The sequence below is a fragment of the Carassius auratus genome, chromosome 42, assembly GCF_003368295.1.
Source record: "Carassius auratus strain Wakin chromosome 42, ASM336829v1, whole genome shotgun sequence".
NCBI lineage: Eukaryota > Metazoa > Chordata > Actinopteri > Cypriniformes > Cyprinidae > Carassius > Carassius auratus.
This window is the reverse complement of record NC_039284.1, coordinates 16665962-16681024: the sequence shown is the minus strand read 5'-3', so window position 1 is coordinate 16681024 and position 15063 is coordinate 16665962. Positions and strand designations below refer to the sequence as shown.

At 35.7% G+C, this 15063-nt stretch overlaps 1 protein-coding gene across 4 annotated transcripts in view; it reads left to right on the top strand.

Moving 5' to 3' along the window:
* Nucleotides 1-15063, top strand: part of LOC113060886 (nesprin-1-like) — a 103616-nt gene that overhangs the window by 15883 nt on the left and 72670 nt on the right. For 2 of the 4 annotated variants that reach the window (XM_026230126.1, XM_026230125.1), the window contains exons 6-30: nucleotides 55-233; nucleotides 379-575; nucleotides 2463-2572; nucleotides 3749-3781; nucleotides 3959-4066; nucleotides 4221-4358; nucleotides 4961-5125; nucleotides 5216-5328; nucleotides 5645-5813; nucleotides 5921-6017; nucleotides 7220-7240; nucleotides 7616-7818; nucleotides 7903-8067; nucleotides 8209-8361; nucleotides 8889-9032; nucleotides 9119-9286; nucleotides 9942-10100; nucleotides 10300-10464; nucleotides 10596-10730; nucleotides 11391-11549; nucleotides 11637-11845; nucleotides 12703-12811; nucleotides 12895-13059; nucleotides 14193-14360; nucleotides 14439-14615. In XM_026230126.1, coding sequence (XP_026085911.1) covers nucleotides 55-233; nucleotides 379-575; nucleotides 2463-2572; nucleotides 3749-3781; nucleotides 3959-4066; nucleotides 4221-4358; nucleotides 4961-5125; nucleotides 5216-5328; nucleotides 5645-5813; nucleotides 5921-6017; nucleotides 7220-7240; nucleotides 7616-7818; nucleotides 7903-8067; nucleotides 8209-8361; nucleotides 8889-9032; nucleotides 9119-9286; nucleotides 9942-10100; nucleotides 10300-10464; nucleotides 10596-10730; nucleotides 11391-11549; nucleotides 11637-11845; nucleotides 12703-12811; nucleotides 12895-13059; nucleotides 14193-14360; nucleotides 14439-14615 — 3609 coding nt within the window. The remainder of the gene's footprint in view (nucleotides 1-54; nucleotides 234-378; nucleotides 576-2462; nucleotides 2573-3748; nucleotides 3782-3958; nucleotides 4067-4220; nucleotides 4359-4960; nucleotides 5126-5215; nucleotides 5329-5644; nucleotides 5814-5920; nucleotides 6018-7219; nucleotides 7241-7615; nucleotides 7819-7902; nucleotides 8068-8208; nucleotides 8362-8888; nucleotides 9033-9118; nucleotides 9287-9941; nucleotides 10101-10299; nucleotides 10465-10595; nucleotides 10731-11390; nucleotides 11550-11636; nucleotides 11846-12702; nucleotides 12812-12894; nucleotides 13060-14192; nucleotides 14361-14438; nucleotides 14616-15063) is intronic. The other 2 variants (XM_026230129.1, XM_026230128.1) reach the window with 1 other exon arrangement.

Below are 15063 nucleotides of genomic sequence, written 5' to 3'. Positions count from 1 at the left end.
CATATGTCTGTGTTTACCTGAGTTTTAAGGGTCTACCTTCACAAACGTTTGCAGATTGAGGAGTTGACCAGTAATCTTCCAGCCCTTCAGGCTTTATCCAGCAGTGCGTCTTCGGTGGACAGCATGGCCGGCTCGGAGACGGGAAGCCCACCTGTGAAACGCAAGGTGATGACCAAGTTTCAGGGGAGCGCCAAAAAAGCCCTGCTCAGATGGGTCCAAAGCACAGCGACCAAGTATGTAAACCAAGTATTATGTCAACTGAAGGAGAATGCTTAATAAAAATACGATATCTTTTGATGGTTTAAATGGATCATTTGAAATGAATGTTGAATTGTGTATAAAAACAGGCCCCTAAGAGTCATTATTTAATCTCTCAAGGAGTCTTGGGATTGAAGTTAAAGACTTCGGTCCGAGTTGGCGCAGTGGTGTGGCCTTCCATTCTGTAATTCATGCCATTCGGCCAGATCTCGTGGACATGGACATCGTGAGACAAAGAAGTAATCGTGAGAACTTGGAAGAGGCCTTCAGTGTGGCAGAAAATGAACTGGGAATACCACGTTTACTAGATCCTGAAGGTACTGATGTGACTTATTTTACTCCAAAATCTCTCCAGTTTCTTTTGAGATGAACAGCTTACAACTTACAATGTCAACTTACAAAACATCACTGTGGTATTACCATGTTTTTTTGATAATGGATCTATGGGAATACCTTTTAAGTCATGTAAAATGGTAATAAAATGCCATTCTTTTAAATCATCTTGGATACCATGGTATTTTAATGTAGGACTCATTCAGTACAATTATGTATAGAGGGTTATTTAACTAAAACTAAAACCATAAAAACTTGTTATTTGAAGTAAAAAATTAACCAAAAATAAAATAATATATAAATAAAATAGATTATTTCATTTTTTTATTTCATATGGTTGCCAATTCAACATTTCTTATTTTCATTTATTTGATGTACTAAAATAAGTAAAACTAAAACTGAAAAAAAAAAACATGTAGCTATTAGTGCTGTGCGATTTATTGAAATCAAAATAAAATCGCGATTTGAGTGTGCGTGATTTCTAAATCGCTTTATAGCACGATTTTCTGCAGCCCCGACCTCCCGCAGTATGTTATCTGAACCAATCAGGATGCAGCGCACCTAAGTGGAGCGCGAGAACAGAGCAGACTGGGCATATGCCTAACTCAGGTTCACACACTCTGTGATACGTAGCCTTTTTTTTTTCGAGACCATGTTAACGGAACAGAACGTTCACACTGCACGCGGTAAAAGATGAGAACAGAAAAGATTATAAATAGAAAGGTGCGAAAAGATTTTATATCTTGCACATGAGCACAGAGAGAGATGTGAGTGCACACAAGGAAAGGAAACACGTTTTAAGGCAGAGCACGCGCATCTGGAAATCTGCGTGCGAGCGGATAGATTTGCGCTTGTGCATTATTTTAATGTGCTTTCGCGTTACAATAATGCGTTCTCGTTGCTGCTTCTGAACCGGAGTACGTGTGAACCTTGGGCAATAAATATATTGGGCAAAACATATAACACCTGAGGCACCGCTACAGTGACCGATGCATGGCCAAAAAAAAACAATAAAAACATCCCTGAACACGGGTTTTATTTTATTTTTTTATTATAATTTTTTTGCCATATGTCTAGATTTTGTTTCACATCTTTACTTTGTGATTATTTTGACTTAAGTCAGTTCTAGAGACATGTTACAACTTTTTGATAAAGCTTTCATTGGTTTTCTTTTGGAAATATGTTTCAAATTTATACTGAAGGCATTTATGACTGTAAAACATGTCTGTGTGTGTCAAAATCGTGATTAAAATTGAAATCGCAAAATTGATCAAAAAAATCGTGATAGATCTTTTTGGTCCATATCACACAGCCTTACTAGCTATATTAACATACAGAACAAAATTACTTAAACTTAATTAAAATTAAAGTGGAAATTTTTTAAATAACTGTAATATAATATAATAATAATAGCATAGTATAGTAGAGCATAGTATTGTATCATATAGTATAGGATAGCATATGGTATAAGCATCTGATAACATGAGTGTGGCACCAGTACTAATGTTGTGTGGATAATAATGTAGATTGAGTCAATGATCTATTGTGGTTTGAAGAGCCACTCATTGGTTTTGAGTTTGATGTGAATAGACACTGCTTCATTATACTGGGCATGCTCCATTATCAGGCCTCGTTACAGACAGACGCTCTTATAGTTTCTTATGTAGGTCATGCTGCTATTCAAGCATGACATCAGGCCAGATTACAGACTAGCATGACATCATGATGTGATTTTATAGAGGCCCTTTGAAGAGGCTATAAAAAGCCTAATTTGACTCTTCAGGTCAGTGGATCGTCTAATATGACAGTCACCTGATGATGCACAGTAAAACTCAAACTAAAACAGCAGAATGGTTTTGTCTTCATTGCAGATGTGGATGTGGACAAGCCTGATGAGAAATCCATAATGACATACGTAGCTCAGTTCCTGAAGCACTACCCAGATCCCCAGCAGTCTGAGACAGATGGACAGCAAGAGGAGGTACGCTTTAGTGCTTACGCTCATGTATGAGCTAAAAATACACTAGCCGCTTGCTGTTGTTATTTACTGCAGTCACTGCTGTAGAGCTTCTTCATCAGTCACTAACATTACTGTAGTCCATCACAATGTGGAAGGAAGGAATCATTTTCCTTTAGACTCACACCCATAATGCATTGCTCTGTGTGCTCACTCTGTATCTCTGTCTGTGTCATTCGTCGTGCGCGTTCATAGCTGGTTCGTTCCATTCCTCCATTCGCTCTCTCTATCCCAGCTCTACAGGTAAGAGTTGATTACGTCTCACCAGCATGAGGTTCATTTAGTGAATGGGACATTCTCAAGAGACAATGGCATATGTGCTGGTAAAGTGTAGGAAACATGATTTAAACCCTATCATAGTAACTTATTAAATCACGTGAACATGCATATGCTTATAATAGAATATAAAATACAATGGATAATTGATCATATAAATACTTGGAATAATTATTAATAAATTGTACAGTATAACTGTGAATAACATTGACAGTGCTCATTCAGAACATGTTTTGAGAAAACCAAATTACATTCAAAATGGTTTGGGGTTAAAAAGATATGTGCAAACATTTCTAAAAAATATTATTTTAAGTTTTAGTCAGAAAGCATCACTGGACACACATTTTTGACAATTAAAAAAAAAACATTTTATTTATTAAAGGCAGATATGTCATAGCATAAGAACAAAAAGTGTATAAAAAAGTGACATTTGCATATGTATCAACATACTTAATATAAACATTTTAAAAATTACATAGTGGAAGCATAATATTTTTATGAAAATATTTAATTCAATTTATTTATTTTTATTCTATATAATTTTATCCTTTTTTAAATTCTCAAAGTAAAACAGAAAATAAGCACATGTACAGTACACTGACAGATGAAAAGCAAATATTTCATACTAAAAATAATCTGTTTAATTTGTTGTTTAAATCTACCAAATAAGATCAGTATTTTTTAAATGAAATGAGTTATAAGTTCTGTGGACAGATATAACACACAGATGTCACTGTTTGCTGAGAATGGTCTGTCGGTGGTGGATACTCTCTTTGTGTTTCCTCTCTTTCTGGCTTTTATCTTGCTAACGTCTTGACTGTGTTATGTTTGCATCTCTTGATGTGTCTTTGCTCTCCTGGACAGTATGATCCACAAGATATTGAGCTATTGCTTGAGGTATGTGTATAATAACAGCTCTGCATTATGATCTGTACTCTTCTTTGGACTCTCTCCTAGTTTTCATTGTTTCACACTGCTGTGTTACCTTCTGTGGGTTCTCGTTATAAGGGTTTCTTGCTGAATACCTGCTAAGCGAGTGATAAAGCGTTGTTTCTTTCTGTCTGATGTGCACAGCGTGAGGAACGCAAGGTGCTGAGGGAGGTGAAGGTCTGGCTGGATCAGCTAGAGAGAGATTTACTGCATGCACAGGGATCTGAAGAGAGTCTCACCGACAAATATCAGGTGAACACCGGAATTAAACAGGCTGTTTTTGCTACTTCAGTTTGCATTTGAGCTCTTTCATGATTGGCTAAACTCTTGTTTTTGAGAAGAGTTTTGAGTTTGCTATAAGCTCAGATGTATTTATTTCTCCTCCATCCTTCTTCTTTGACTGCAGGCTTTTAAGAGTTACCGTGTGCAGTATGAGATGAGAAAGAAACAGATCGAGTCTCTCTTGCAGCCGGTGCACAAGGACGGAAAACTGTCCGTGGACCAGGCCGTGGTCAAACAGGCCTGGGATCACGTGTCTGTCAGGGTGCGTTTTTTCACTATAACACCATTCGAGGAAATATTGTAGTATCATGCTCTTCTTAGTTTAAAAGTACATAAAAGTAGTTTTTATAAACATACCTTAGGAAAATAACACTTCTGGTGAGCATCTTCAGACAAAACAATGCAACTGACATATTTTAAGACGAGTACGCTTTTTTCCGATAAAACAGCCTAGACATGCATTTTAATCTGTGACTAGGCTTAAGCTATATCTGTGAAACCGGGGGATAGCTATTTAATTCAATCATATTGATATTTTAATTCAAGCTGGAGATTGTAAATATTAACGGATATATTTTGTTTGCAAAATTTTTTTTTTACTTCAGAGCTCAACTCTTAACTGTTCCGCTGTGCTTCTCTGGTTGTCATTAGCTGTAATGAAGTGTGAATTAGAGCACTGACCGTGGATACAGGGTTCATTACTGAGGAAAGAGGACAGGCACACAGAGACGGTTTTGTTTAAAGGAACAGAGATGTCCACTGTCCAGACACTTGACAGTTTGAAGGGACCTCACAGACATTGAACAGCTTTCAAAGCAGATCTCTCCTGTTCATATTTGCGATGCTTTTGTGTGGCTTGCGCAGCTCTTAGACTGGCACATCGTTCTGGATAAGTCTTTGCCGGGGCCTCTGGGAGTGATTGGAGCCTGGCTGCATCGTGCTGAACTTTCCATGAGAGAAGACATTCCCATTCAACAGGCCCACGAAGAGACGGCCAACATCATCCACAGGAAACTGGAACAGCACACGGTAGATGCAGGGACTTTTTTCTTTCTTAAGGAACTTGCTCCAATCACTGCGCAGCTAAAATGAAAAACACTGTCTGTGCTTTCTGTGCAGGAGGTTTTGAAGAATTTGGAGGGACACAGACAGACATTTCAACAGATTCACAGAGACCGATCGGTAAACGGCGTCCCGGTTCCTTCAGAGCAGCTTCAGGACATGGCAGAAAGGTTCAATCTGATGACTTTAAGTTTCATTTAACTGTTTAAAGACAACATGAAACAGCATTTGTTTCAAATTTTTTTTACAAGATTTTCTTTTATAAAACATTTCTGACACATGTTGCATGGTTACGTCCATAGAAAAGAAAGTCTTTTAAGAGATTATTGCATTTTGAAGAAAACAATCTTTTAATGAATCATGCACAATAAGACCAACATTTTTGTGTTAACTTTAATGTTAACTTTATATACAGCAATTATGGAAACTAAAGACTCAAAATCCCATAGTTTACTGCTATATTACTCATATTTAATGTTTGCACAGGTTTAATTTCGTGTCCACATCATCTCACGTCCATCTGATTAAGTTTGAGTTCTGGGAGATGAAGTACCGTCTCATGGCGTTTCTCATGCTGGCCGAGTCAAAGCTCAAATCCTGGATCATTAAATACGGCCGGCGGGACTCAGTGGAGCTTCTTCTGCAAAATTATATTGTATGTCCTCCAGCGTATTTAATAAACTCTTTTAATCTGCTTCATAAAAATAATTCAGCTGACATATCATGAAACATCTTCCCATTACTGTCCTCTTTTGCACACAGGCGTTCATCGAAGGCCATAAGTTCTTCGAGCAGTATGAAACCACGTTCCAGACTCTGAAACAAGCTGCAGACTCCTACTTGAAATCTGGGGATTCAGGTAAGATACGTCTCACTTTCAGCTGTTTTTCTTCCCGAGGCTGGAGATTCATGAAGCTTTTTAGACTCATTCCCTGGCAGCGTTTCTGAGCTCCAGCAGACAAAATGAGCCTGTTGCTTTGTGATCAGCCTCATTCTGTCATACATCCTTGAAACATATGCTCTGGAGCAATATTATATCTTAGAGAATTATATATGACTCACATCTGATGGTCTTCTTTGACATGATAGTAATCTTAATATAAAGATACTAAATACATACTATGAATGGGTGAATGTCACAAATGAAATCTCAAGGTCATATTTCACTCCAGAATCAAGAGAAAAAAGTTTTCTTGCATTGATGCATTTCACCTATCTGGACAAGGCATATATATGTGTGTGTGTGTGTGTGTGTGTGTCGCTGGTGTATATTTGTAGCAATAGCCAAAAATACATTGTATGAGTCAAAATGAATACATTTTTATTTTATCCAAAAAATCATTAGGTTATGAAGACATAAAGGTGTTTTATAAATTTCCTAACATAAATACATAAATACATCAAAACTTCATACTTTTATTAGTAAGACGCATTGCTAAGAATAAATTTGGACAACTTTTAAGGTGATTTTCTCAATATTTTTTATTTTTTTGCACCCTCAGATTCCAGATTTTCAAATAGTTGTATCTTGGCCAAATATTGTCTCAAAAGAAATTGAGGTTTTAATTCAGCCAGGATGTATTAAACTATTCTAGTATTGAACTTTCTATTAATCTTATATCGAAGAAAAAAAGTATATATATATATATATATATATATATATATATATATATATATATATATATATATATTAAGAGTCATGTGACTCTAAAGACTGGAGTAATAATGCTGAAAACTCACCATCACAGTAATAAATTACATTTCAAAATTTACATTTTATTTTAAATTTACATTTTCATTTTTTGGATTAAATATGTAGGGATAAATGCTAATATAATACAAAAAATGTGAGAAAAAACCTTTCCCCCCAAAATAATTTTGAAACTAATTAAAAGACAAAATCATTGCAAAATAGATTTTCTTATTTTGATAATTTTGTAAAATGTCAAGAAACATGACCTGGACATGTAATGGCTGGACTTTATTAATATGTTTACCTGACTACATACCGTACCATATTGAGTGTAATAGATAATGTGGTTTATCTATTTCATATTCTAGGCAGTAAAAACCCCAAGAGAGGTGAGTTTAGAGGAACCAGAGGACTCTCTAACATAGTGACTGTTTAGATCATGTGGTTGATCTTGATTGACGTGTGTAACATCACAATACACTGATTTAACTTCTACTAACCCTTCCTGTCAGTTCACTTAGGCTGATGGTACACGGGGCAACTTTTTGAGTATCCAGACAGACGTTTGCTATCCATTCCTAATGTGAAACTCCCCAAACGAAATTGCTCAAGAAGATGCCCCGTGTATCCTCAGTGGCTGATACTGTAATCCACAACAGTAGGCACTGTCCTGACTCTAGGGATTGATTTGTGTGCAACTCATAAATCACACTGGGAGATGCATTGGTTTTTTCGGTGTTAATCATAATGTGATTTGATTTCAGCTGAGGAGGTAGAAGGCGTGAATATGTTTCTGAGTGAGGCCACAGCGCAGTGGAAGAACCTGTCAGTGGAGGTGCGCAGCGTCCGCAGCATGCTGGAGGAAGTGATCTGCAACTGGGAGAAATACAGCAGCACTGTGGCCAGCCTGCAGGCCTGGCTGGAGGACGCCGAGAAGATGCTCAACCAGTCAGAGAGCGACAAACGGGTGCGTGGAAAGAGTGTGTGGCTTTCACATGAAACGCTGTGGATTGAAATCTGTTGTGTATAAAGAGTGTGAATTATTCTGCAGGAGTTTTTCCGGAATCTTCCACACTGGATTCAGCAGCACATGGACATGAATGATGCTGGAAACTTCCTGATTGAGACGTGCGATGAGACCGTGTCTCGAGAACTGAAACAGCAGTTGCTGCTTCTCAACGGCCGATGGAGAGAGCTGTTTGTCAAAGTCAAACATGTAAGACGCCAAGCATTTGGTTTTTATCTCTCAAGTCAAGGTTTCTTTCACCCAAACACATGCATAATTTAGTTTCTCATGACTATTTTCATTTGTTGAAATAATATAATGTAAATATAACATGATGATTTTTTTTCTTAGTATGCGAGAGCAGATGGAGTGGACAAGCTGAGAAAAGATTATGACGATGGGATTGAAGCTTTAAAAGAATTTATCGACTCGGCTAACGAGAGGATGGACACACCAGTTCAAGTTTCATTTCTGAACATACGGACACATCTACAAGACATTGAGGTAATCAGAGTTTACATAGCTGGTGCTCCGGAATACTTGATTCTGATTGGTCGATTGCAGCGTCTACCACTTTAAAGTGATAAAACCTGTAGAATTTGTCATTTTGAGCAGCTGACTGTGTGTTGACCGTTATAAATCAGGCTACTGTTCAAAAGTTTGGAGTCGGTTCAGAAAAAAAAAGCCCCTTATACAATAAAATTGTGAAATATTATTTTTATTTAAAATAGCCATTCCCTTTTGTAGTATATTTTTAAGTGTAAAATATATTCCTCCAGTCTTCACTGTCACACGATCTTTCAGAAATCATTCTAATATGCTGATTTGCTGCTCAAGAAACATTTTTTTTTTTCAAGATTCTGTGATGAGTTGAAAATTCAAAAAAGCAGCGTTTATTTGGAATAGAAACCTTTTGTAACACTTTAAATATCTTACTCTCATTTTTAAACAATTTAATGCTTCCAAACGCACTGGCCAGAAACTTGAAAAACATTATGCAGATTATGCAAATGTCATCTTATTTTCTGTAGGACATCAAGCACAAAGTGCCGTCCATGGAGGCGGCGTACAAGACGGCCACACGTAAAGCACAGCAGCTGACCAAAGACCTCACAGAGGAAGAGATCGCTCGGATGCTGGCTACCATGACAAACATCAAGGATGAGATCAGCAAGGTGCCAGGCCTGTATTTTCCCTCATGCACTGCCGCATTAGAGCATTATCACACCAACTCACATTATGACCCCGATGTCTTATTCAGATCAGAGAAAGAGCTCTGCCTCTGCTGAGGGACTCCCGGACCATGCTGCCGCCGTTAGAGGAAATGGAGAAGCATATCACCGGCTTCTACCAGTCGCTTGAGAAGGCGAGCCGCATCACTTCCTCCCGGGACTCCGAGGCTCCAGGAGACTTCAAGCTGAAGTGTCAGGTGACTAAAGGACTATGGGTTATGTGACAGCAAGCTTTTAGTGTCATGATTCTGCTTGCACATCCTTAAAGACATATTCCCAATTAAAAAATAAATAGCAAGATTTACATTTATAAAATATCTGCAAGTAATATATCATCCGATAAAGTAAAGAAGCAGTTAAAACCAGGGTTATTATACTGTAGTTAACTAAAACCAGAAACAGAAACATTACTGTTAATTAAATTAAAATATTAAAAAAATATTATTTCAGCTGGTTGATAAGGCAACATTAACTAGATATACTAATTAACAAAAGCTGGAATAAGAATGACAAAAATTTATATAAATACAAAATGTATAATACTAGATTAAAGACAATTTTTTTTTAACTAATTCAAAACTATAGTAGTATCTCATTGATGCTAACATAACACTGGTTAAAACTGTTTGGTGTAAATAAAAATAAAATATTTTGCCCAACTCTTAAATGGGAATATTGTAGTTTTAGTTTAGCAACACTGACTCTCAAATCAAGTAGTTTATTCAGATAATGATACATTTATTTATATATATATTTTGTGTCCTTTATTTGCATCCAACTTAGTGTTGACCGGCTTTTTAAGATTTTGACAGCTCCTCTTTTTTATATTGTCTCTGCTTATACAATAATCAGGAGCTGGTGACCTATCAGCAGAGCTGTAAAAAGTGTCTGTCAGTGATTGACAAAAACCATCAGATCATTCTGAGGTCACTGGACACAAGCAAGAACCTAAAACACCTGGACACGTCACTGCTAGAGAGGAGGATCACCGAGCTCCAGGCTTCTTCACAGGTGGGACCTACAACATCAGTCTTATATGCAAGAATGAGACTGAGAAATGTTTATTGTTTAAATCTATGACTATTGATTGCAAAAATCTGAGCACAGTTTGAGATCTCTTCTGACAACAATTGTGAAATGAAATAACTCCCATTTGTGAATTTTTCTTTATAAATGTCCATTGTTGTACTGTATGTTTTATCTCAAAAAGGGCATGGTTAAAGAAACCACAGAATGGAAGAGGCACGTGGAGGCGAACAGCAGCCTGATGAAGAGATTTGAGGAGTCTCGTGTGGAGCTGGAGAAGGTTCTGAAAATAGCTCACAGCTCCATGACGGAGAGAGGAAACCCAGAGGATCTTCTGAAAAAGCACACTGTGAGAAATGAAACCCCACCGTCTATTCTAGTGCTTGCAAATAGGCCGAAAGCAGAGTTTGAACTTTAATTCGTCTCCAGATGGAAATTAGTTCACAGAAATTTGAAAGCTGACATAACATTTGTGTGCAGGAGTTCTTTGGGCAGCTGGATCAGAGGGTCCTCAATGCCTTTCTAAAAGCCTGCGATGAACTCACAGATATACTACCGGAGCAAGAACAGCAGAATCTGCAGGAGACAGTCAGGAAACTGCACAAACAGTGGAAGGTCAGACAACAGTCTCACCTCACAAAACCAATCTCTATAGCATTTAAAAACTTGCTGATATAAAGTATTATTATATTATATATATATATATATATATATATATATATATATATATATATATATATATATATATATATATTTTTTTTTTTTTTTTTTTTTTATATATATATTTCTGTGACCGAACAGTATCTGTTACAGAAAAACATTTACATATAATATGAATATATAATAATAAAAATGAATTGGACATTTGCATCTAATTCAAACATTAAGTAATAAATAAATAATAAAATAATAAAAGGTGCAATTGCACTACAGTATATTCTGTTATTTCATCTGAAGGATTCATACACTGCCATACATTTAAGTTATTTTCTTTTAAGTAAATATGTTTTGACTGCTGCCTGATTCTAAATAGAATAGAATAGAACAAAACGGGACATAAATGGGTTGCTGATATGGGCTTTTCATGCTTGAAGGGGTTCACAAATTATAATTTTTAAAGTTTAAAAGTTAAAAGAGAATTATGAAACATTAAAAAAGTGGCTTTAACTTGGATCAAAAAAAGGGTTTTTAAAAAAATTGACTTGACTGTAAATTATAGCTTAAAAGTTTGAGGAAACCCACTTGAATTGCCCCCACCGCACTGTTTTTCTGCAGGATGTCCAAACAGAGATTCCCTCTCACCTGCTGCATCTGAAGGTGGAGCTGGAGAAGAGTCGTCTGATGGCTTCGGTGCAGGAGTGTCAGGCTGAACTGTCCCGTGAGAACCGCAGTCTGCCCAGCATGGGCAGCGAGAGGTTAATCAAAGAGCACAGGGTGAGAGCCACCAGCATTACACCTCTCTAGAAGCACTCTTTCTGTCCTTGGAAATAGGGAACGCTTACACTGGATATCTTTACACAGAAGTTTTTTAAGGAAAAGGGTCCACAGGCTCTTTGTGAGAAGCGCTTACAGCATATGGAGGAGCTGTGCTCGAAGCTTCCGGAGAGCGAACAAGCCCGACAAACTTTAGAGAACGCCAGGACGGTGTTTGCAGAGGTCAGAGAGGATATTGACAGCACACATCAGAAACTAATGCAGCACCCGGACAAGTGGAAGGAGTTTAATACCAGGTGAACCTTTAGTCCTTTGAATATTGAATATAAAGTGGTTTCAGTTCAGCTACACTGACACTGTCAGATAAGAAGAGAATCTGAACTCAAATGAGCTGGATAATGACAAACTGTGCATCTCTTACACTGTTATTGAACTGAATTATGCAAACGCTGAACTAACTTGAGCTGAATACTGACACTATTATCTGTACAGTTTCATGATTGATTAATTAGCTAAAAAAAATTAATTATTTTCACATTTTGAAGCTGTTTAAAAGACATTTGATATTTAGTAATATTATTGATTTGACTGCACTGACACTATCGGATGAGAACAAATATTGAAATAAGAGCTGAATAATGACTCTCAAATTTGTTTCATAATTGATACATTATAGAGATATTGAACATAACTGAATCAACACTTAACTGACTTATTGTTTTCTGTAGAGCTGCTTATAGCTCAGTTAAACTTGTTACCATAATTGATAAACTTTGCACTGTTATTGAACTGAACTGAATTAACATTGACTTCAGTATTTGTCATTATAGTTGAATTGTGTCCGGCTTGCAGCTAATGAACTTTGCAACATCCCCACTGTTGTTCAACTTAATTGAATCAAAATGTAACTAAAATGCTGAATAATGACACTATTGTCATTTTCTAGCTGCTATAAAATTGTAATTAAAATTTTGCAGCGTTAATACTGTTGTTTTCCTGTTTATTGCTCATGAAAATATTTTGAAATAAAGTGCTTTAGAAATAAATGTGACTTGACTATTGCTCAGTCAGTTGTTTGTAAATCCACGGCAGATATGAGTTGATTTTAATTGATACAATATTAATAATGTAATTATTTTGTGTGTGTTTGCAGGTACTCTGAACTCTCCTCCTGGGTTACATCGAAGGAAAGTCAACTCAGACTTCTGCGAAACAGAGCTGGAGACCCCGGCAAGTTTGGAGAGGTCAAATCCACCATTGAGGTGAGACACAAAGATAAAGTGGAGTGAAGCTGAATGTGACAGCTGTGTGAAATCTTGATTGATCGCCTCTTCATGGTTTGCAGAGTCTGAGAAACGATGCTGAGCTGCAGGAGGGGAACGTGAGCTGGCTGAAGACACGTTTGGCCGCTCTGATAGAGGTCTGCACAGAGAGTGATGCTCAGAGACAGGGAGCTGCTCTCCGCAAACTCTCCTGTGACTTCAAGGGTCTCCTCTCCTCCCTTTCTGAGGTGAGACATACTCAATTTAAGAACAAATCCAAATAAATCATCTGCAATATAGAGAAAATATCAATGCATATCAGCTGCAGCTGCTAGCAGATATCTTTATATTTTATTGAACCTGGAGCTAAGACAAAGGAAATACATTTTCCAATAAAATTAAATTAAATTAAATTAAATTAAATTAAATTAAATTAAATTAAATTAAATTAAATTAAATTAAATTAAATTAAATTAAATTAAATATTATATATTGTGTATATTTATGTGTGTGTATATATATATATTGTAATTATAATATATTAATATCATGATTGTTTTGTTAACACATGAATACATATTTAACTAATTAAGCTGAATTATTTCACTGTTGTCTTTTTTGAGCTGCTTTACACTTGAAATGTTGTCAAATGTTAAACGTTTTAGTTTACATAATATATGTGTGTGTATGGTGTATATTTATTATGTATATATTAATACACACACATACAGCATTTTTTTTTTTACATTTTCATGTCTTCAAAAAAGTGTATATTTTTATATTCATACAATTTAAAGCATATATACAAATATTTAATATATAAACTTCACATATTTTCTTAAATATATACTTGATTGTGTGTGCATTTATATAAGCATAATAAATATGCACAGACAGTTCACACACACATATTATGTAAACGAAAACTTTTGGATGCAGTTAATCACAATTAATCATTTGACAGCATTAATTCTTATCATAACTGAAGTATTTTGCAACCTTAATCCTGTTTATTCAATATAATATATTAAAATATGATCATGTATATGTCGTATAAGAAAATGTCAATGTAAATCAGCTGTTAGCTATAAAGTAAATTAGTCCATCAGTCACTAAATTCAGAGTATAAAGTGTTTTTTCAGGTTTAAACTGAACATTTTGATGAGATTATGTAGTTTTGTAACACATTTGGCCTAATTTCCACTCATAATACTTTCTAACTTACTTTTCATGACCATTTCCCACCCTCTTATAATAAACGTTTTTTTTTTTTGCTACTGTACCTTTAAGACTTCTGTTTAAAAAAGTATTGAAAGTCCTGTTTTCCATGTTTAAATATTAAATATTAAAAAAAGAAGATTGTATGTGTGTGTTGTGATAGTCAGAGAAGATGGTGCTGGCGGTGAGCGACTGTGTGCAGTTCAGAGAGGAGGTGAAGACTACTCTGGAGGAGTTGACACAGGGTCAGCAGGAGCTGCAGTCAGACACCAGCAAGATTCTGGACTCTGAGTCCATCAGAGAAGCCCAACAACTGCTGCTGCTTCACCAGGTGCCACCCTCACTGAATGAAACGCAACCCTGATACATGAGGCTGAAAATCATATTTATATCCGACATTCATGTGCAGCAACATCTGAAGCGTCTGCGGCTCAAGCAGAAGGAGATGCGAGAGCAGATAGACCGTGGAAAGCAGCTGCAGATAGAGGAGGGTCTGGAGGAGAGCTTAGAGGAAGACCTGCAGAAACTAGACACCACCTTGAGCAAAATGGAGCAAAGCACAGAGTCACAGGAAAAGAACCTGGAGGTGAGGATGGTTAAATAAATTCAAATAAATATAAAAATATAATTATGTATTTTAGATGTTTTTATATATATTGCAGAACCTGGAAATTAAATTAAGTTAAATTAAAAAATATTTTTTAATATTAAATATATATATTAAATAAAATATTTATATAATTAATTACTAATGTGAAAAAAATTATAGTGATCATAAAAACACAAATTTATATATTAAAATGGATGTTAAATATTTAGAAGAAATATTTATTTAATCATATTTAAATATTATTAAAATATTATTATTATTAAAAATCCTTATATATATATATATATATATATATATATATATATATATTATTTTTATGTTTATTTTTTTACTTTATATTATTATTTGATTTCATTTGGAAATAGGACACATTAAAAATCGATCTTTTGAATGCAGTTTAATATAGATTTTTTGATAACACTTT